General features: G+C 32.9%; 1 protein-coding gene across 2 annotated transcripts; it reads right to left on the bottom strand.

Annotated features, from left to right (window-relative positions):
* Window positions 1–1,420: 1,420 nt before the first annotated feature.
* Window positions 1,421–9,479, bottom strand: LOC132641347 (uncharacterized). 2 transcript variants are annotated; one of them, XM_060358304.1, is made up of 19 exons: window positions 9,180–9,478; window positions 7,707–7,744; window positions 7,588–7,610; window positions 6,095–6,201; window positions 5,967–6,018; window positions 5,807–5,891; window positions 4,696–4,786; window positions 4,290–4,325; window positions 4,122–4,189; window positions 3,972–4,034; window positions 3,807–3,862; window positions 3,641–3,714; window positions 3,438–3,530; window positions 3,253–3,354; window positions 2,927–3,007; window positions 2,750–2,838; window positions 2,630–2,645; window positions 2,022–2,132; window positions 1,421–1,871 (listed from the first exon to the last, which is right to left on the bottom strand). In XM_060358304.1, exons 1-19 carry the CDS (start codon window positions 9,303–9,305, stop codon window positions 1,758–1,760), a joined length of 1,425 nt encoding a protein of 474 aa, XP_060214287.1. In that variant the 5' UTR covers window positions 9,306–9,478; the 3' UTR covers window positions 1,421–1,757. The 2 variants fall into 2 exon arrangements, with proteins under 2 accessions (XP_060214287.1, XP_060214288.1); XM_060358305.1 differs by lacking the exons at window positions 2,630–2,645; window positions 2,750–2,838 and having other exon boundaries at window positions 9,180–9,479.
* Between the last annotated feature and the right edge of the window lie 13,512 nt (window positions 9,480–22,991).

Genomic DNA, 22,991 nt, shown 5'->3' with positions numbered 1-22,991 from the left:
GCTTTTATTCTATTTAGAGTTTTTAATTTTAATTTTGTGAGTATAAAATTTGAAAAGTTTGACTGATAGATAACATGATAAATGAGAAGAAGCAACTTTATTCTTTAGGTTTGAGTTAAATACAAGTCGAGCTGTGTGCAGGCAATGACACAGTACTCCACAACAGGGTGCGCTGCAATGCCATAGCCATATATGGGGACAAAGAGCTTTAATTTAAAGTACATGTAAATTTCATTTACAATTTATTATACTTAAAGCTAGAATGAAGCTGTTTTGTCTTTTATCGAGAACCATTATCAATAAATCAAAACAGAGAGGAAAAAAAGAGGAAATATGAATATTTTGGTTTCGTGCAATTAAGATGTAAAGTGCTAACTCCACTTTGATTTTAACAATCTTCCTGATTTAGGAAAAAAATAAAAGGCTTTGGACACATAAAATATCAAAAGTGCCTTCAATTCAATGTAATGTTTGTGTTCTATTACATCTCTATTCCCCTCAGTTTTATTGGGACGCTACGACCACAGTGAGAAAATACGACAACCGAAGCCTCTTGTTGAGCACTGATGATGATTATGACTGGGATTGGTACGAGTGGTTCGTCTATATGCCCATGGATGAACTTGTTAACATGTTTAATTCTGAGAAACGTCCATTTTCTAAGAGGTGGATTCAAAATGTAAGTTTCAATTTATGTGTCTCTTGTTCTTAGTCTATTGCAAAAAGAAAAATTATTTTGCTACATTACACATCTTTAATTTAAGCCTACAAGATTCAAAAATCTCATTTACTTTCTTAAATTGTGCCTAATTAAATCAAGACACCTAAAATGAAATGGACGAAGTGATAATATGATCCTTTCTTCATGTGAAGGAGTGTGGCCATGCCCCTTACAATTTGAATAGAAAAAAATGTCTTTTCAGATCGCTTATGTGTTTTTTTTTTTTTTTCAAATCTCTTATTTGAAAAAAATAAAGAAGAAATAACATCTCTTAACCTCTTACAATTTGAATAGAAGAAAATGTCTTTTTCAAATCTCTTATATGTTTTTTTCAGATCTCTTGTGTAGAAAAAATAAAGACCTCTTATAAAAAGGTCATACAATTAAAACACAGTTTGAAAAGGACCAAAAATCCATTTCTCATTCCATTTTCATAGAAACAAGACCCTTTCTCTTATCTGTTACTCTAAAACAATCTCTATTTCAAGTGCTCTATGAAACTCCTAAGGCATTTACAAGGAAAGGAAAAAAAAATTGTTGGTCTTAATGTGATGAGATCAACAATGCCGATATAGGAAGCGGACAGGTGAATTACTTTTTGTATTTGTGCTTTTGTCAAACTCCAAGCCTACACATCAATACACCACACCAACTTGGAAGTTTAGACTGCCAACGAGATACCTTTAGGCTAGCTACAAGTCCATCCGGAATAGGAAATTTCAGGATGTATTGATTTCGGTAATTCAATCAAACATTGTGAAGGAATTGACTGGAACATTATGCTCAAATTGGCAAAAGCACTACCCTGTTGGTACCAATCTTTACATGTGGCCAACACCATTCTACCGATGCCATAAGAGAACCTATAATTGCAAAATCAACTAGCTAGGACTTTATGCATCAAGACTAACATGATCAACCAAAATGATATCAGTTTAGCTATTCATGGACTTTACATCTATACGATAAGAGAGTGAGATTCTACGGTTCATGTGTATACACAATGTACATCTAGCCAGAAGCAGAGCATAGCCATTTATTGCTCGTAGTAACTCAGACGTTTCTTTTTTTCAGGAGTTGCATGTACTTGCGTTTTCTTCCCATAAGTCTTCATCTGAAAATTCTCAAATGCTTCTGAAACAGCTTTTACCTGTAAGATGTACACCATTACAAAAGCATATACGGTGCTCATATATTTTTTTAATTATAAGAGAAATGGAGGTCCAAAGTGTGCTTGAGACTGAGAAGCAGGCAGTTTAAAGGAGAATAAGGGAGCGGGGTTTGGCTCCATCTCACTGACCAGTTCAGGTTTCCTGGTATAGACTCTAACAATCATATCCTGGTAACATGCAGGCAACAAGTGACTGACGCGATCATCTGTTATGTGGGATTTCTCAAAGTTATCATAATCCTGTAAACAGTAGCACATCAGTGAAGCGGTCAGAAAGATTGAAGAGTGACATTTTTTTCCAGTCAACATTTCTAGGAGAAAGATATTGAATTGATGTTTGAGAACCAGAGCTAATCGACAGGGTTTATCCTGCTTAGGTATTAAGGTAGTTTAATTTCCGCACTATACAGCCTTTTTCCATTATAACTGATACACATCAGTTTTTCAATAGTTCAGTATAGTTGAATAAACTCACTGGATAACCCAGATAATTTATTTGATAGTTGCAAAGGAGATTCTACAACTAGCATGAAGAGTACCTTTATATTATAAGGTTAATTTCTAACTACAGGTGGACATTGTCAGAGCATTCACTAACACTTGTTTAGCCAATTAACCGAAATTTCCATCTTTGTAGCTTCAGGGGAAGAACATAATTAAGCCTGAAACAATTATTTTGTTTATCTATTTTTGTGCAAGTTTCTTGAAAGTATACAGGACAAAGGTAATTATAATACCTGGAAGAAGCTGATCCTGCATGACAATGGATCACATGAACAGAATAAAAGAAAAGTCTTTAGTCATCACACAAGCATATGAGATCCTGAGCAATACTAACCGCCAAGATTCAAAAGTACCTTTCCAATGGATTATTCCTTCCACTAGTCAAATCAATTTTGACATTAGTAACAATGACATCTTCCTCATTCAAATAAGCATCAGAGTTCTGGATAAAAAAGTTACTCAACGAGAGAGGGTTCATCACTATCAGAGAATCAGGTAACAAAAGAGGCTATTGGAGTTATCTGAAGTACCTGGGAACAAATTATATCTTGAGCTGTAACATTTTTGAAGCGCTCCAGCTCCCCCTTGGGCACAGCAAACTCATTACAGTACTGTCAGAATATTGATGCAAAAGTAGTTTAGACATTTTGTCCTTGCTGTAAATAGCTTGACAGTTGAAATCATTTAACATGGGCAATAACAGAAGTGCATAGGAGTTACGTAGATGTTAATAGATAACATGAAAGGTTCCGTAAAATAAGATCCTTAGGCCATATATAATAGGAAACAATTAGAAGCTGTACATATTTTCCTACTAGGACGATGACTCCCGACTCTCTGGTTTTGAAGTGGATACCTGATATATGTCCCTCCTCCGAATTCGACGAATCAGATTTCTGGATTCCTCCAGATCTTGATGGGTTGAAGTTTCAATTTTTTTGACTATTGTATCATCTAACTGCACATTGTTAATTAATCGATTGTTTAAAGTTCACACAGGCATGGTATCTTCGGTTATATCAATGGGAAAGATTATCCGACCATCCAGTACTGGGCTGGTTCATCTATGTATGAAGCAATTTGAAGATGGTCATTGGCTTTTATCAAGGCATCTACAACCATGAGCTCTATTGCCTAAAATTTATAATATGGAAAAAGAAAACAAAAGAACACACGGTGAGACTTAAGTAGTAGAAAGTGGAAACATTTTGAATAAAGAACACAGATGGGTGAAATTCTTGAACCTTCACTTTTGGATGCATATAGACCGTACGATGCAAATCAGCACGAGTGGAAAATAGCTTGTGGATTGTAAGATCTAACCAAATCATCGAATGTAATTGTGAGAACTGTTTCTATATCTGGAAGATGTTAATCTTTCGTGTAGCATAATAGTTTAAGAATACTAACATTCCTTCGCCCGATAACATATTTCATTGTCTATAACACGCATTGTTTCCATTAGCCTGCAAGTAACAAAAAGGTGGTATTCTCTTTCCAGAGTTAGTAACGATTCTGGGAAAAATTCTTTAGTTTTAGAGAAAAGAAGGATCAATTAGAGTACGAAGATCATGCCTCTGGAACTGAAAATTGCACCCAAGACCACAAGCTCTGGTGTCACGCTCAATGTAATCAAATCTGCAAAAAGGTTGATTCATGTAATGCAGCTACCAGTGCATAATTTAAATTGCATTGGAAGAAAGTAAAAGGAGAGAGGGAATTTACTTGTCAACATCTATTCCATTTCGTCCATTAGCAACAATGTCATACAAGAACTGCTTCTCTTTTGAGCTCTTGAAGTCATGAAGCAAAAAGATTCAGCATATCTTTTCAAATACTAGCTATTTTAATATCTTAACATATTCCCTCAAATCCTCCCATGAAAATGCTTACCACTGATTTACTTTTCTCAGAAGCAACTATCATTTCCTGTGTAGAAAAGAAAAGAGATTTAATATGATTCAAAGGATAGCCAACGGTGGAGCTGGAAAGCAGAACTACCCTAGAATCCAAAATAAAATACCACAACAAACTGAAAATAAAGCTCATTAGAATGAACAATGTGAAAAGTTGTCAATCTTAAATAATATAATTCTGAAAGCATGAGGCATAGCTAAAGAAAAAAAGGTCCAAACCCGTAGTAAACTATGCCATAAAGCAGACAACCTTGGGGCAACTTATCCTAGGCTGAATTTTTGAAGTGCTGACTGCTGAGATTGCATCTTTAGGGGGAGGGAAAATCTGATCTAACAGATGTAGAAAGGTATCATGAGATAATGTGTGTTATTTTCATCCAAACCTTCACTTTCTTCAAACGGACAGAATCAATATCAATGCCATGCTCATCAACAATGTAGTCTATCATCTTCAAAGACATATCTTCATGCGACCTGAAAAGTTTTAACTCCAGTAATTAGTTAGAAGAGTAGACTAAGAAAATGACTATAAATCGAGTCAACCTGTATCAGTTTCTAGCTTTCACGAAACTGCGTGTAATAGAATAAAGCTAAAGTGGATAAACTCGACCAAACATATAAAGTAACAGCTGATAGTGACAGGTGAAGAAGTAGCATTGGCATGCAGGAGAGAATCAAAAAAAAAAAAACTAAATAAAATTTTGAACAAGATCTGTTAAGAGGCTTTGAAAATGTGAGGAGAAATCTTAGAAGACTAATTCATTTAACCTCAACTTCATTTAAATTATGGAAGAGACTCAAACAGGAGAATACTAATCAACGAATTTTTCCACAATGAAAAGTAGATCTCACAAAATCACGCTCAATCCATCTGCTGCTCATAGGACTTTTTTTTTCATATGTTTGAAAGGTGTATTGATAGCTTCAAAATACAGGGAGTAGTAAAGTTATGGTAAACCAAGAAAAATGAATGAGTGGAGTTGCCAGTCTTCTCATCATACCAAGAAAGAGAAAAGAAATCGCAATTGTAGCTAAATAAGCACACCATACACTCTGCTTTGCAATATACATAACCATATTTAAATGTCAAATTTGATCTCAACATTTTCAGCTTATATTATGATGGCATTCTTTTGAAGCCACAACTACTGCAATGATCTCTGTTTGGAGATTAAGGATAACCCATCAAATACAGTGGTGTTGTGGCAAGGTCATACAGACTCTTTCAGTCATTGACTAATTTTTGGATGTAAGAGGACAGAGGAGTATTACTATTTTCACTCAAAATGGAAGAAAGGGGCAGAGATAGGTAGAAAATTCCCTCAACAATCATGCGTTGATGCCCAATAAGAATAAGAGTTCTAGGAAATACTTATAGTGCCAAGGAAACCAAATATCTCCACAGACCACAGGGGAGCATTAAAGGAGTTCACTGTATCAAATCCTTGAGTTCTGACGGATGAAAAAGAGAGGAATTTTTACATTAACAATTACCATTCAAGGCCATCACAAACCCGAGGAAGAAATTCACGCTCAAACGTGTGACTGAATGGCCCGTGACCCACATCATGTAGTAATCCTAGATGAACTCAAGTAAGAACAATGGTCAGATGCTGTTGAGAAATATGAACCTTAGCTGGTAGATTTCACTCACCAGCAAGTTTCACGGTCTGTATGTCAAAAGAGTCAATGTCAAGCTCCAGTCCCTACAACCACGACATGTCCATCAAGACATTTTATCAAACAAAATAATGTATATATTCCAATAGGATATAGTCCTACTTGACAGGTTTTAAGTCTCTGTACAGCATCACTGGCCAGCCAATAGACGCCTAGGGAATGCTCAAACCGAGAGTGCACAGCCCCAGGATAAACCATGTATGTAAGACCTAGAACAGAAATCGAGGTCGAGTCAAATTAAAAGTTCAAATCTCAAATGATGGCAAAGCAGCGAAAAAAAAATTCAGAAATGCAGAAAGAACATAAACTTTCTGAATGAGTTCTAATCCAGATTAGTTGTACCTGATACGAACACCAACAAGGAACAGAAAATTTCTGCCTTTACAAGAGTAGTGGCTTATTACAATTTGATTAAATAATGGCATTTATTACAGCAAAAGGACCAAATTGCTAACAATAACTTTAATTAATGATTCAGCAGAACCTCACTATACTCCTATCCTAAAAGAAGATTACTCAAAGACAACTTGCAGTTATGATCTGCAAAATTGATTGATTCAGACATTAGTGTGCATATATAGATAATCCAGATACGATGAAGTCATCTGAAACACAGGCATGCTGAAACAAAATAGTTGCTGGTGCCTAAGGAGTACAAATTTAAAATGATCACATGCAACATATTAGAAATCTTGTTTTTCATTTTGTTTAGCCATTCTCGGAAAAAAATATTCTAGTGAAGAATTTGTTGTTGCAAACTTTTGAGCAAGTTGACAATAAAATAACTAAGTCAGGATCAAGCTTATTGTAGTCCAGATGGCCACACCATCGCCCGAGAAAATCCATGAGAGTCAAGTTTAGATAATTTATCATACAGGAAATATCGTGCAGCAAGTCAGAAACCTATTACTAAGCTTCTCTAATATGGAAGGACATAAAAGTGAATACAACACCTGCAACCAGTGTTATCAAAGGCGCGCTTTAAGCGCGCTTAAACCCTGAAGCGAGGCTCAAAACATGTTGAGCGCTTCGCCTCGCTTTATGTGCGCTTCAGTGTCGTCATCAAAGCTCTAACACATACTTTTCCTTGTCAATGAGCCTCTCTTGGAGAGGTGACACTAGATGATTGATATTTCACTTTATCGTAATATTTTTACAATTTCTTTGCCCATATATTTGTTATTCATGCTCATTATTATTAATCTTGGACTAAACATATATATATTTGTATTTTTGCACCATTGCGCTTTTTTTCATTAAAGCTCATGCTTTATTTGCGCTTTGCGCTCAAAGCCTCAGCTAACCTTAGAGCTTTTTTGCGCTTTTCGCTTTTGATAACACTGCCTGCAACTTGATCAACAACCGTTGGAACCAAAATTTAATAACGTGCTTGTGACATCACACAACCAAATTTATCGTATAAGCCTAAAAATACATTTGCGAAGCTTCAAATATTTATTTTCACCAGTAATCATAAATCATTATCCTAAACATTATAGAACTTTTTTCAAACAACAGCTTGACATGTGCAGAAATTCACCTGGGCTTAAGAAGGAAAAACTTAAAAAGAACGAAGAAATAAAGGATATGCTTACCTAGTTGCTTCAAATCGCGAAGCCTGTAACATACACAAACAAACGCAATTGGAATTATTTCCAGCCAATCAAAACTGTCCGGAGCAGAAAAGAAACAACTTTAAAAAAACTAAGCTTGCCTCTGAAATTGTTCAGTGTCAATGAACTTCAGAGATAGCTGCAATCGAAGAGCAAAACTGTTGTTAAATACATTAACAAATATAGAAAATCTGATACTTCACCAACTACGTGTATATATTAAAGAAAACGTATGTCCAGGAGCGGATGTAGTAAAGGCTCAAGGTGTTCGGGTGAACACCCTGGGTAAAAAATTACAGTGTATATTTAGGGTAAATTTTTTGTGTTCATGTACATCCCTGAACAAATGCAAAAATTGGTTCAGTTTAAAAATCCTGGATCCGCCACTGTGTATATCATACAAACAATCTATTTCACTTGAATCAAACTTTAAAAGTGAATGATGATTTTCATGAAGGGAATACTATTGCTTTACGAAAAGTTACCTATCTGCTTAATAAATACTACTTTATCTAGGACTTTGAAAGAAGAAAAAACAACGAAATTATAGAATAAACGAATCAAAAAAAGTACTGAAAGCAGTCAAACTGGTCGTAATCATACTTAACCTAACTAACAAATATTCACGTAACACGCATAGCATACAACTAACATGTATAAGCCACGGAACTTTTCCTTTTTCTCTTGCCGGATGACGTTGTATCTGATTTTTTAAAACTTTACACGGTATCAGAATCAACATGAGATTTCAGGTCTTGAATAGAAAAGCACTTCGAATTATCAGTCAATATTTTCAAATGAAAAAAAAAAAAAAAATTGATAAATATTATTTTGGAAAAAACGAAGATGAAGGCCGAGTTCGGAAATAACTACAGCATGTAAAGCGTTATAACAGAGTTACAAACCATAGGCAGTTAAACTTCAACGTTCGAACAGGAAAAATAAATTTAAATTAGCGAATCTCGAATCAAAAGCAAAACAGAGCAGAAATAAGTGTAATTGTGTAAATATTTATAAGAATTGAAAGGAGAAAAACGTAATTATAATTAAAGTATACGCTACGAAACTTCAACACTAGCCTGGAAAGAAAAACTCCAATTAAAAAGTCAATTTCTCTATTTCAAAAGCAAAAAGAGAAATGAATATAATCGTGCTGAAAAGCAAACACGAACACGGACCTTCAAAACGATTACAGTAACATGCAAGGCAGAACAACGGAATCAATAATTTCATACTCGAACAGGAAAAAAGGAAATTCAATTCAAATTACCGAAACAATTTCTTCATTTCAAAAGCAAAAAGTGCAGAAACTAACTCAAATGCTCTGATAAGCAAAAAAAATTCCGAATTTGACAAAAATTGAAGCATGCAAAACAGTGAAAAAAAAAAACAGATAATCATGCTGAAAGGCAAATACAAACGCCGGCTTTTATAGCGTGCAAAACAGAACAACGGAAACAGAACTAAAAAAAAAAAAAGTAAAAAAGGAATCTGTGGCATACGCTACGAAATTTCAACATCAAAAAAGGAAAAAAGTAATTTAAACTACCGAACTAAAAAAAAAAAAAACGTACGGGATCGAGATAGATGTTGCCGTGAACATTATCATGAACGTGCTTCGAAAATCTCCGATCATCTAACGGAGAGATAACAGCGGTGTTATGGCTCGGTAAGAAGTCGCCGTTGTTACAGTCTCCCATTGGTAACTGTTTCTAGAAAGTTCCGGAGAAAGTATTTTGGTTATGGAGAAGAATGATAGAATTTGGTAGCTTTATATAGGGAGAAAAGACGAGGGGGAAAGGCCACAGGTACAATAATTTTGGAATGGTGCTGAAGTCATAGTGATGCCGCCAATTTAATTATACGCGCACTCCAACTTCCACTTTATTACTACTACAAACTACAACTCTCTCTGTGCACCACGTTTACATTTCTAAGAGTTTTAACTTACCAATTTTGATACTGAATTTGGGCATAAAATTTTTATATCATTTTTTTGTCCAAAACATATATGACACTTGTGTGTGTTTGAACATATAATCTTAAAAAATTCGTATATTTGTACTATTTTCTTCGTTTCAAAATAATTGTCTTACTTTGTTTTGGCTTAATACCTAGATAGCCCCTTAAACTTGACATATTTTGTAAAATAGATATATAAACTTACACAGTGACCAGATAGACACTTAAATTTGCTCAAAATGTATTTTTTAAACACATTTGTAATGCAGACCCAGCGGGGGAGGTCCAAACGCCATTTATGTGGCAAATAAATAAATAATAGCCCATGAAAGAAAATATGGTGCAAACACGTGTAATTTGTTTCATGTAAGCAAATAAGAGTCCAAAGCCATATCATACCCCTCATTTGTTCATCCCCGCGCTTTCTTCAATCACAATAACGATCAAATTTATTCCATTCTCTATCGAATTCCTTGAGTTTGAACCGCATTCCTCTAATTATAAAGTCAAAACACATCCAAACCTCAACAAAGATCAAGATGAAATCATGAAAAGGTGGAAATTTCATCTTTCAATTAGGGATTGTTGCAAGTGCTGGAAAAAATTGCAGAAACATTGTTGCAAGTGCCAGAACAAAATTGGGAAATATTGCTTCATCAAATGATAGAGTGACCCAGTGAAGATGCAATTGTTTTGCCATATTTAAGAATCACCTTAGGAGGACTTATAAACACAGAGTAATTCCAAATTCTTTCATATATATTTGATTGAAACATTGATTTACAACATGAATCAACTAAATAGAAATTGCATACAAAATCCATAATTCCATCCAAATGGCAGAATAACATCAAAATGACCTTATAACATTAGAAATCCAAGAACACACAGGAGAAGCAGACACTTTTTCAAACTCGCCCCTGTGCACTCTTTCTCTTCATACCCTTTTGACACGATTTTCTAAGCCCTAAAAACACCTTAGGGTTATTTGGTTTGGAGACAAGGAAGTCTTCACTTTTCAATAATACTTTTTCTGCGCAATGACAGAAAACAACCCCATTACCTAGTGGTCAACTTGTTTGGAGATTGGAGATAATGAAAAAATAGGTGAATTAGATTTCTTTCCAATAATGTAAGAGAGGCTATTCGGGATAAGGTGGGAGTGGCCTCGGTGGAAGACAAGATGCGGGAAATGCGACTGAGATGGTTTGGGCATGTGAAGAGGAGAGACATAGATGCCCCAGTGCGGAGGTGTGAGAGGTTAGCCATGGATGGTTTCAGAAGAGGTAGGGGTAGGCCAAACAAATATTGGGGAGAGGTGATTAGACAGGACATGACGCAGTTACAGCTTACCGAGGACATGACCTTAGATAGGAAGGTGTGGAGGACCCACATTAGGGTAGAAGGCTAGTATATAAGTCTCGTTATCTTTCCTTATTAGTAGGCGCATTAGCGCATTATAATTTCTTGTGCTTTGATTTATGTTATTATTTGCTACTTTCTGTACTTTGATTACTCTATTTTATCTGTGTCGTTTTCGTGATTTGCATTTCCATATCGCTTTGAATTCCTTGATTATCCTGTTTTACTGTGTCGCTTGCATTATTTCATTGCAATATCGTTTTAAATCTTTTAACCTTATCTGACCCCCTTTTTATGCTTCTATTGAGCCGAGGGTCTCTCGGAAACAGCCATCCTACCTTGGTAGGAGTAAGGTCTGCGTACATTATACCCTCCCCAGACCCCAAGATGTGGGATTTCACTGGACTGTTGTTGTTGTTGTTGTTGTTGTTGTAATGTAAGAGAGATTTAGAAGAAAGCATTTGGTATGACCGTTGAACTTTTTTGCCTTCAATGATGTTTTCAACGATGAAGAAGAAGAGTATGTGGGGCCAGGTCTTTAATATGTTAATGGGGGGGGGGGGGGGGTATGGGCTATATAAAGAGGGACTTTTTATCATTATTAACTTCAAGGAGCTGGGCTTCACTCGCTCAAAAGAAAATACACAGCACGCTCTATGCCAGGGTGGACTCAGTGTTTAAAAAATACACTTTGGACAAGTTTAAGTGTTTATTTAGTCACTATGTAAGTTTATATGTCTATCTTACAAAACATGTCAAATTTAAGGGGCTATCTAGGTATTAAGCCTTTTGTTTTTTACTCTGTTTTAAAAAGAATGTATCTTTTCTTTTTTGATAACTTTTTAATTTCAACTTTCAACATGACATGTTAAAGATCACAGATTAATAGGATCTTGGTACATTCTACACATCTTTAAGGACCCGTTTGGCCATAAGAATTATTCACTTTTTTCCTGAATTTTTTTCCAGAAAAATTAGTGTTTGGAATTTGAAAAACAAGAAAAACTTAGTTTTTAAGTTTTTCACTTTTTTCATAATCAAAACAAGTACATTTCAACAAAAAAAAAAACACTATTTGCAAAACCTACGGCCAAACACAACTCCAACTCCAACTCCAAAATTCCAAAAATAATAAAAAAGTTTTTGGTTTCTATGGCCAAACGCCTACTTAATTTAAGAAACCAAACGCCTACTTAAGTTAAGACCACAAGATTGAAAAATCATCTTTGCTTTGTCAAATTTCATGTCAAGTCAAAATCAGATAAACATTTTGAAACAGAGAGAATATAAGTCACCATAAGTAAGTAATTTAAAAAAATTATGGTAAAAAACAACTCGTTTGACTCGAAAAATGACAAATGTCACATAAATTAAAATGAAGAGAGTATTATATAAAAAGTATTATAAACTCAATAATTAATAAATGATTTTTTTTAACAGTATACATGAAAATTGCGATAAAAATAAAATTTGGTTCACTCGAATCCGAACGATGAAACATAAATTGGCACGGATTGAAATATTACTTTTCATTTTCTTTTGTATCTCTGTGTAGGGACAATGCATTTTAAATGGTAACGTGCGAGAGTTGTGCTATGAAATATAATAATCGTTGAATCTGCATGCCACCTAGGAGAATAACTCCTGTCTTTCTATATTCATAACTCTCGCAACTTATTAGTATACTATTTTTATAACCGCCAAATGATTAATATTCATATTTATAGTACCGTTTGATATTTCTCTATGCAATTCGATAAGTAATGATCTTGTAAGTCACACGAGATACACTTCAAGAAATAAAAAAAAAATATGTTGTTTCTATCAATATTTTTTTCATATTTTTTTCACTTAATCACTCTAGTGATAGTGTCTTTCTATGTTCAACCATGAAATCAGAAGTTTGAGTAACCAAGCTACTGATTTTATCGTAGGTTGATTGGAGTTGAGAGTTTAGAGTTAGGCCAAAAGGAGTCGTGACCAGAGCATGATCTTATAGAGCTATTAAGAGGAAAAGAGAAATTTCCCTTTCGATAACCAAATTATCATTTTTAGTATCCTTCTGTTTGTACTTATTTGGTCCCAAATTGTGGTATTTGTTTCTAAATGGTCCAAATTAAAAACATGCCAATGGCAGCAGCAGACCCAATGATTTCTGTCTACGATGAGAGTTTTGCTAAAAAGGGCAAAAAAAAAATTCCATTTTTCACTTCCGCTGACTCTTTCCTTTTTCACAGTAAGGAATACCATGGACTGAATATAATTATTTCATCTTACTCCCTCCGTCTCATAAAAAAAATTATCTCATAATAAGTATTATTTTAGAAAATCAAGACATAAATTGGCTAGTTTTTTTCAACTTTGCCCTTAAACAAAAAATGACAAGTTAAAGTAACATCTAAATGATGATTGAACAAATCACATAGTAACTTGATATTGTTGTATTCTCAATGTCAAACTGATTACTATTTGTGTATGCTCTATCAAAAGGAAAAGTAATTTATTTTTATTATATAGAGGTAATTTAGTAAACTTTATATTGCATTATTGGTTTCTTAATATTCGTATTTTTTATAAAGGTGACACTTATTATGGGATTGAGGGAGTAATAAAGGTCTTGAGATCCGATCACAATAATGAACTAGAGATCTACGCAATGTCAATTGGAATTAATCAGGTCCATGGTGACCAAATGCCGGTCAAAAAAAAAACTCTTTTGTTTTTACCAAAATCAAGGAAGAAAATTCATGCTTAGTAGAAGGGGAAAGGGGGAACTAGTAAAAGAAAAAGGAGCTGACAAAAAATGATAAGGACTTTGGGTTAGGAATGAGAAAGCCAAAGATTTGGGATCATTTTGCGTATTGGTGAAGTTGAATAAAATAAGGGAAAAAGTCATGGGGAAAAAAAAAAGATACTGATCCATGTGGTTGATTGACGTTGCTGAGAACTGGCGCTAGTAGAGAAGGGCTATGATGTGCTGAGAACTGGCGCTACTGAAAAAGTGCAAGGCAATGGCTACTCTCTTACTGATGGCAGTTTTGAGTGTTTTGGTAGTGATAATATTGATGGTGGCAGGATATTTGTATCAAACTACAAGTCATAAGTTGAGATCAAAATATCCTAGTCAACTCCCTAAAGGTTATCTATGTTTTGAGAAATGATCACTAGTATCACTATTACTTTTTTTTAGAATTAAAATATCACCCAACTAATTTAAATTTTTTTAAAAAACACAAAACATATAATATTCTCCTTCTCTTCTAGTTGACATGCCATGTCACATTAAAATTTTATTTTTAAATAATAAATTTATTTAACTCATCAAATTCAATTTACTTAATCCAGTCCAAACCCATTTAACCAACTCAAACCCATGTCTTTAGACCCATTTAACCCAACCATAGACGTTGATGATCACTTTCATTGACTTAATCATTTGTGTTAATTGTATAGAGTTACAGACAAACATGTTGTTTTCTATCCCCAAGCAGTATATAGAAGGGGGGAAAAGCAGGGGCGGAGCTACATCCTAGTAAGGGTGTTGAGGCGGAGCTACAGCCTAGTAAGGATGTTGAGGCGAAAATCCTTCGTCGGAAAATTATACTCTATATATATAGGTAAAATGCTACTCTATAAGTATATGTATCATTTTGAAGACCCTTGAAATAAGTGGGCGAGGTAGTCCAGCGGCATAGGATGTTCAGGAAAAATCATGGAACAGCTGGGCGTGGAGGTTAGATTCTAGCAACTGCGCGCGCTCTGTTGTATCTATTTTTTAACCTTTTTAAAAGAGCAACACTAATCCAACCTCACCTATCCAATTTTGTGCTATAATAACTAATAAATCGGTTATTTTGAATAACTCAAAACTAATTTGAATAATTCAAAAGTAATACTATTACTTACTAAAATCATTAGTGACGGATTTAAAATTTTCACTCAGGGTGTTCGAAAAAATAATTGAACCTAAATATTCACTGTAATATATGTTTAGGATGTTCAAAAGTTAATATATGTACATAAATACATAAAATTTATCCTAAATATAGACTGCAATTTTTTATCCTGGACTCTTGGTACATCCGCCCCTGAAAATAATCCTTAATTAAAGGCCTACGGTGTAAAAATCTCTGGAAAAAAACTAAACGCAGTAGCTAGTTGGATTTCCAACCAATTTGTCTTTGACTTTCTTTTTCTTTTCATTAAATTTTTTTAATAAAATTTAAAATTATTTGTTTAATTGAAAGTTAACGAGTAAATCCTAAAAACTCTAAATAGCTCTGCTACAATCGAAAGCAAAAGGCTCCACAAAGAAATTAAAAAAGGAAAAACTTGATTCTGCTCTCCATTATTCGTGTCTTGTTGACATCGTTGTCATCGCCAGAGGCCGGTGAAAGTTTGAAGCCTAAAAAGTGATTTCATTCTAGGCTGAATTCTCATTTCTCTTTCTCTCTCTCTTTTTTTTGTTTTTGCTCAGTCTGTTCACTTCATATTAAAGCTAAATATTACGCAGTTGGATTTTAAATTTTGATGCATCCTTTAATTAAAAAATTAATTACTAATATTGTGTAGTTTGATTTTAAATTTTTTGTCCACCCTTTTATCAAAAAAAAAAATAAAAAAATACTTACGTAATGCTTGAACATCCTTCCTGAAATAGCTGGCTCTGCCACTGGGAAAAAGGACTTGTTTCGTAAGACTAAATTTTTAGATCATCTTTCTAGCTGGAATCACGTAGTGTATGATGAAAGTAAAGAAAGAAGATCATTACATGACACGTGCATCCTTTGAGTTTTCTGATATGATGAGCCATTAACTTCTCCTCTGTTGGTAAATGAAATGGGAGGCTTTTCTTTTCAATTTTAATTGTCTAGACAAAAGAACTAGAAGAAAATTGAGTATAAAAGTTACGATTCTTTAATGTTTTTTAAATGGGTTAAATGGGGATAAAATATGAATTGGATTGGTTAAATGGATTTGCGTTGGGTTGGATTTATTTTTAGTTTTTATTTTTGAAGGTTGGGTAAAATGAACATGCCGAGTTAAAGAAATTTATTATTAAAAATAAATTGTTAATATACATGACATGCCAACAAGGAGAGAAGGAGGATTTTTTTGTGAGTTTATTGTTTTTTTAGAAAATTTGTGTTGATTGGGTGATATTTTAGTCTACAAAGAAACAAAAGTGATATTGATAGACAATTTTCAAAACATAAATGACATTTTAGAGAATTGACTCCAAACTACACATACATTTTCATTATATATAAGCAGCTTGGGGGGACGAACACAGCTCCCCAAGCTTGTACCAACAGCTTCACGAATTGTACCCGCATTAAATTCTTGTACCATGAGCTATATAATTTGTACATTTTATTCAACTATTTTTATATCCCATGTAAACATGTGTCATAGTACTAATATTTATTTCCTTATCATGTATAGACGTATGCACTTTAAATTTAATTCTCCGACACATTTATTTCCTCCGTGCACTTTTACTTGTTCACTTTTGATTTTTCGTGTTCTAGCTGAATATTTATTCTCTTCTCATATATAGACATATGCAGTTTAATTTTAATTCTCCTACACAAATTTATTTTCTCCATGCACTTTAATTTGTTCACTTTAGACTTTTCACATTCTTTGAGAATTAATAAATCTCACGTGCATATATGTCATAGTACTGAATATTTATTCTCTTCCCATGTATACACGTGTGCACTTCTATTTTAATTCTCCGACACATATTTATTTTCTCCGTGCACTTTTACTTGTTCATTTTGACTTTTCACGTTATTTAAGAATTAATAATGAAGTACTCCTCCCGTCTCATATTACTTGACCACATTACTATACTTGACTTTTCACGTTCTTTAAGAATTAATAAAAATGACATAGACATGTGTCATAGTACTTAATATTTAATTTTCTTCTCATGTATAGACGTATGCACTTCAAATTTAATTCTCCGACACATTTATTTTCTCCGTGCACTTTTGATTTTTCGTGTTCTAGCTGAATATTTATTCTCTTTTCATGTATAGACATATGCAGTTCAATTTTAATTCTCCTACACAAATTCATTTCCTTCGTGTACTTTAATTTGTTCATTTTTTACTTTTCATATTCTTTGAAAATTAATAAATCCCACGTGGATATATGTCATAGTACTGAATATTTATTCTCTTCTCATGTATACACGTGTGGACTTCTATTTTAATTCTCCGACACGTATTTATTTCCTCCATGCGTTTTTACTTGTTCACTTTTGACTTTTCACGTTACTTAAGAATTAATAAATGAAGTACTCCTTCCGTCTCATAATACTTGGCCACATTACTATACTAGACTTTTCACTTTCTTTAAGAATTAATAAAAATGAAGTACTCCCTTCGTCCATTTTACTTGGCCACATTACTAAAAATATATGTCTATTTTTCTATTCTGTAGTTATCTTCTTTTCTATTTCTATTATCCCGGTTTTCCTTCTTTGTCAATACTTTAAACGTGAAGAGAGGACGAACAATAGCAATGCAAATTTGTACCAAAAGTTATTTTAATGCTCCTACACATAACTTATTCACTTTTGACTTTGCACATTTTTTGAAAATTAATAAATAAAGTATCTATTTATCATAATATCCATATTTATTGGTATATAGTCTCAATAGCGTCAGAAAATGATTTGAAAATGAATAATTAATGTGAAGGGTAAAATAAGAAGAAGAATTTTTTTTCCCTTGATATGTTAACGTCGACAAGTTAAAGTAAAGGGAGGGAGTGGCATTTATCTCCGTTTTCCTTCATTATCAGTACTTTACTTATTTACTCTCCTTTGCAGTCTTTGATTATTATTTTCTTACATTTATAAAATGTATTACTTTATATTTTCATTTTAGAATTAAAATTTGGTGAATAATGATATAACATATATCTTTCTAATTTTGATTTCTTTGTAACAATTAATATAAAAAATTATAATATATTTTATAATTAATTTAATAAAAATATTTTAATCCAATATATACACCAAAATGGTTCTTATGTTTGGATCTGAACAGTTACTTAATTGAAATGGATATCAATCTGTCGGTATGCCCGTGCGACGGTGCGATGCACGGGGCCCAACATGATTAATTTAGTTACTCAATTTAGTTAGTCTTTATAATTTGTATATTTTGCAAAGGATACCGCGATTCTCCTTAGTGAGTCTCCATATTTTTTTTTCGTCTTATTTCCCCTCAATTTCTCAATTGTTATTAAAATTTATCTTATTTTGGTTATGTCCGCCTCTTTTTATGTTTAGTAAGTTGATAATTCAAATATCCTACATGTCAAGTTTATAATCACAAGATTGAAAGGATATTAATCAAAATATTAATTTTTCCTCATATTCTTACTAATTTTCTTTTACATCAATGAACAACTTTCATTGTCATGATAATGATAAAAAAAGTCCGACTTTTTCCATCTCAAAGACTTTTAATTACAACTAAAGTGATGGTACATAAAATACATTTTGTATATATAATAACAATTAGAATGTTTTTAAAAGTTATTTTCAAAATACAAACCTTAAAGACTGACTAATTAAAATGAATAGACATGTTGCACGGGCATGTATTGCTAGTCAGTCCAATAAGTGTGGACATAAACTTGCTATCACAAATGATATTAAGAAATTCACATCCAAAACGTGAGTTGTAATCTTCATAGACCCTATTTCCTAACAGTGACCCGATTTAATTTTTCTCCCTTTTTCTTAATTTTTAAGGAAAAAGTCTAAATCTAATAATTGGCGTATGTTTGGCATAACATGTACTAGTAACAATCAAAATCGTAAACTATCAATGTGCACAACTCAACTCCCCTTTCCATTTCAATGTCACACAAAAAATGCATTAATGTGAAAAAGATAGAAACTTCACCATGAAGGAGTCAAACAGTGAATTAAGAAAAGGACTTGCATGAGACTTAAATGTACATGTCTTTTTCAACGACTATTGGGAAGGACAATATAATTACCATAACATATGCATTCTGCTTTTCAGAAGATAAGAATAAGAATAAAACAAGTGCGTTATATTTCAAAGTTAACAACAAATCCTATCCATATTTAACCTTTTTCATTACAAACTAGGAGCCGTTTCGACGATTAAACAAAAAAATCCGTACAAGCAACCCGTACAAGCAACCTTTATATGTAATTGCAGGTTACGAGAGCGTTCACTCAGAAAGTTATTTTATTTTATTTTTTAACTCACAAGTCATTTAATTTTATTTTTTAATTTAAAAGTCGCTCAACTAAGAGTAGTACACTCAGCAAGTCATTCAACTATTAATATTTGAGAAAATGACCTAATAATACTACTTAAGATTCTATATTACAAAATATAAGGATATTTTTTCTTATTTATAAAATATATCGACTTAATTACAAAACATAACGGATCTAAAAAAAATTAAAAGTCCATCCTTCCCTTCCCTTTCTTTAATCTGCTCAGATCTGGAAAAAAAAACAACAACCCTTCTTTTCCCATTCTCTCTCAAAATCTGCTCAGATCTGGAAAAAAAAAATCGCTCGCCGATACTTTGTTTCATCCATGCTCTCCGGCAAAGCCCGCCCCAATTATGAAATCCTTCACTAGAGAATACGATTCAGTCATCCGCAAATGCTAAGTGATTCACTTGTGGCCCAACCCTATTCATGTAAAAGCTTCTAAACTTTCTTGTATTGTGTAAAATATTTAACATTACTGAGAGTAGCTCTGCACTGAGCACAAAGAGTGAAGGAGATATTGGGTCTCCTAGTCGTAGTTCATTTTCTGACCGAAAGAAACCATGTCTTTGACCATTTACTATTAGAGAATATCAGTTACTGGATTTGTATATCAGTTCCATCCATAACTCTGAGAATCCGACTTTCTCACTAGACAACATAAAACGTTTCACGAAGGGGAAAAAAATTCATCCGAATTTGAAGCGAGATACAAAATTGTATTAAATTTGTATGAAAGTTGTATAAAATATTGTTGTAATTGTATTAAATTTTCAAAAACCTAACATGAACTTTATACAAAATTTATACAGTTATATACATATTTCATACCGTTTTGTTATAGTTTTCAAACACGAAAAATGTGAGAATTCTAAGCTTTGAGCAAGATATACATATTTCATAGTATAATTTTCATACACAAATTTGAGCCAAATTTTTTAGTCTTGAGCGAGATATACATATTTCATAAAGTTTTCATACATAAATTTTTTAGCGAAAATTGTAAGCTTTGAGCGAGATATACACATTTCAGACACAAAATTTTCGTATATCTTTTGTAAGAAATCTATTGGTATGTTTTGTAAACTGAAAAGTATCATCATATTTTGTAAATATACCTTATTCTTATGTATAAATAGGTTATTCTCCCTTAATATTTCACTTAGAAAGTCACCCAACTTATTTAAGAGATTTTTTCACTTAAATTTTGCTGACATGAAATTTTTACTTAAAGCAAAATTTTTAAGAAGCAAGAAATTGGAAGGAAGGAAATGGAAGAAATTGAAAATGGAAGGAAAGAAGCAAGAAATTGAAAATTTCATGTCGGTATGAGTGAAATATACTTGCCTTTACTGAGTGTCATATATGAAAGGGGAAATGGTCAAATTTACCCTTCAAATATGATTTATGGTTTAAATTTGACCTCCGTTAAAATTTGGGATCAAATTTGCCCTCTCCATTAGGATATTCGATAAATTTGATCTTATATGAATGACAGTGTAACTTGAACTCTACAGCACAAAAAAATTAGCCACGTAAGCTCTACCTAGACTCCCAAACCCAATTATTTTAACCCATGACCGATAACCCGTTTACCTATCATATAATTCCAGTGAACCTTTCTAGATGAGGAAGCCATATTCCTTCTCCTATCAAAGACTTAACTTCAAAGTATCCAATGCCAATGAATCAGGTGATGAATTTACAGAAGTCCCTTTCGAGATTTTAGGTTCTTGATGCTTTCCACTCCAAAGCCACCATGACAAAGGCCATTTCTTTAGTCAATCAAGTTATTTCTTGAACAGAAATGCTGGTACATATAATGAATCAGGATTTTGGAGCCTGATGACAATTGAATGTACAATAAGGATTATTTGTTCCTGTACCAAAGAAATTCAGATAGTCAGAAGTACGAACACAATTAAAAAAATGATACAAACATTATTATTTTACCTTGAATAGTTTACTGTTAGTTGTCTGTTTTGCAGATTCGCAGTGATGGTGAGACTTGAGGTGATTTTTCACTACGGTGGAGAGTGGATTAAACTTCCAAAGCTGGTTGTATTATATATTTAACATGATGGGTTACGGGTTATGGGTTAAAATAATTGGGTTTGAGAGTCTATGTGAAACTTACTTGATTAATTTTTTTGTGTTGTGAAGTTCAAGTCACACTTCCATCTATATAAGGGTAAATTTATTAAGTATTCTAATAGAAAGAACAAATTTAATCTCAAACTTTAATGAAAATAAATTTAAACTATAAACCATACTTAAAAAATAATTTTGACCCTTTTCCCTATATATGAAATTGAACGAACATTGGAAAGAAGCTTTAGAAGATGAGAGGGACAGAGAAAAGAAGTTGGTACGGAGCATAGTGACATTTAAACGTTAATTGGTCTATATGGTCTTTGGCCAACTTTGCCTTGAATTAATTTTCCTTGTCCTGGAAGTAATGCCACTTAGGAATAATCCAATTTGTCGTTTCCTCCGGCACTTATTATTATTATTACTTTACTACTGTATAGAAACTCCACTTAGGAATAATCCAATTTGTCGTTTCCTCCAGCACTTATTATTATTACTTCACTACTATTTAGAAACATGAGTTTCTATGCAGTAGTATAATTTCGTCGTCAGTCCTCCCCTCCCCCCATCACAAAAATAAAAATAAAAAATGGGCCCCAATCTTAAAAAAAATTAATAGTAGAAAAAATGTTTTAAAAAAATAAAGTGAGCCCCAATCTTTTATAATAGCATAGATTTAAAAAAAAAATTAAGGTGTGGTTCACTATTCTATAATAGTAGAGATTAAAAAAAATTAAGGTGGGTTCACGTGGAGAATTAGGAGACAATTGCAAAAGGTGGGGTTCACGTGAAGAAGTAGGAGACAACTCCTAGAAAAAAATTAAGGTGGGGTCCACGTGAAGAAGTTGAAGACAATTGTAACAGAAAAAAATAGGATATTTAAATAATGATAATAAGTTCAGAAAATGGTAAAGGTACGCTTAGAGAAAATGTAAAGAAGAGAAGTTCAGGAAAAAAGAAATAACGATTTAAATTGAACACAAAAATTGCTAAAGAAGTCACAAAAACAAAACATTTAAAACTTATACCTTTGGGTATAAGTTTAGACACATACGTCTCACACCAATAATGAGGAATAACATTAAGAAGACGAAGTATAAACGATCTTAAAAATAATTAAGGTGGGGCTCACTCGTCCATAATAATAGAAATAAAAAAAAAATTAAAGTGAGATCCACGTGAAGAATTAGGAGATCCACCTCCTACTCATGTAAAAAAGAAAAAATAAGGTGAGAATCCACATGTGTGTTGTGGGTCCTACCAAAACTTTCTCCCTATTTTTTAGGCTCATTGTCACTTATGCCCTTATTTTGTGTTGTTGTTTAATTTTTGTCCCTAAAAATAAAAAATAAAAAAATAAAATTGTGGGGTATAAATTTATGTTTCTGCATCATAGTATCTCACAAGTTATGTTCCGCACCATTAAAAACTTATGACCACTACGCATTAAGTTTAGCAAAAATAACAGACTATGTCTATTTGGGAAAAATATTTACCTGAAATGACTCATATTTTTAATATTACCCAAAACAACCCTTTTATACATTATTATACACTTTTATATAAGATCGACACATTCTGTACAGTAAGTGTATAAAGTTGTATATCATGTGTATAAACACTATTGTAAAAGAAGTTGGTTATACAGATGTAAATTAAAAATATAACTACGTGGATATAATATTTTATG

This window comes from Lycium barbarum, chromosome 5 (assembly GCF_019175385.1).
Source record: "Lycium barbarum isolate Lr01 chromosome 5, ASM1917538v2, whole genome shotgun sequence".
Classification (NCBI taxonomy): Eukaryota; Viridiplantae; Streptophyta; class Magnoliopsida; order Solanales; family Solanaceae; genus Lycium; species Lycium barbarum.
This window is presented reverse-complemented; position numbering and strand designations above follow the sequence as displayed.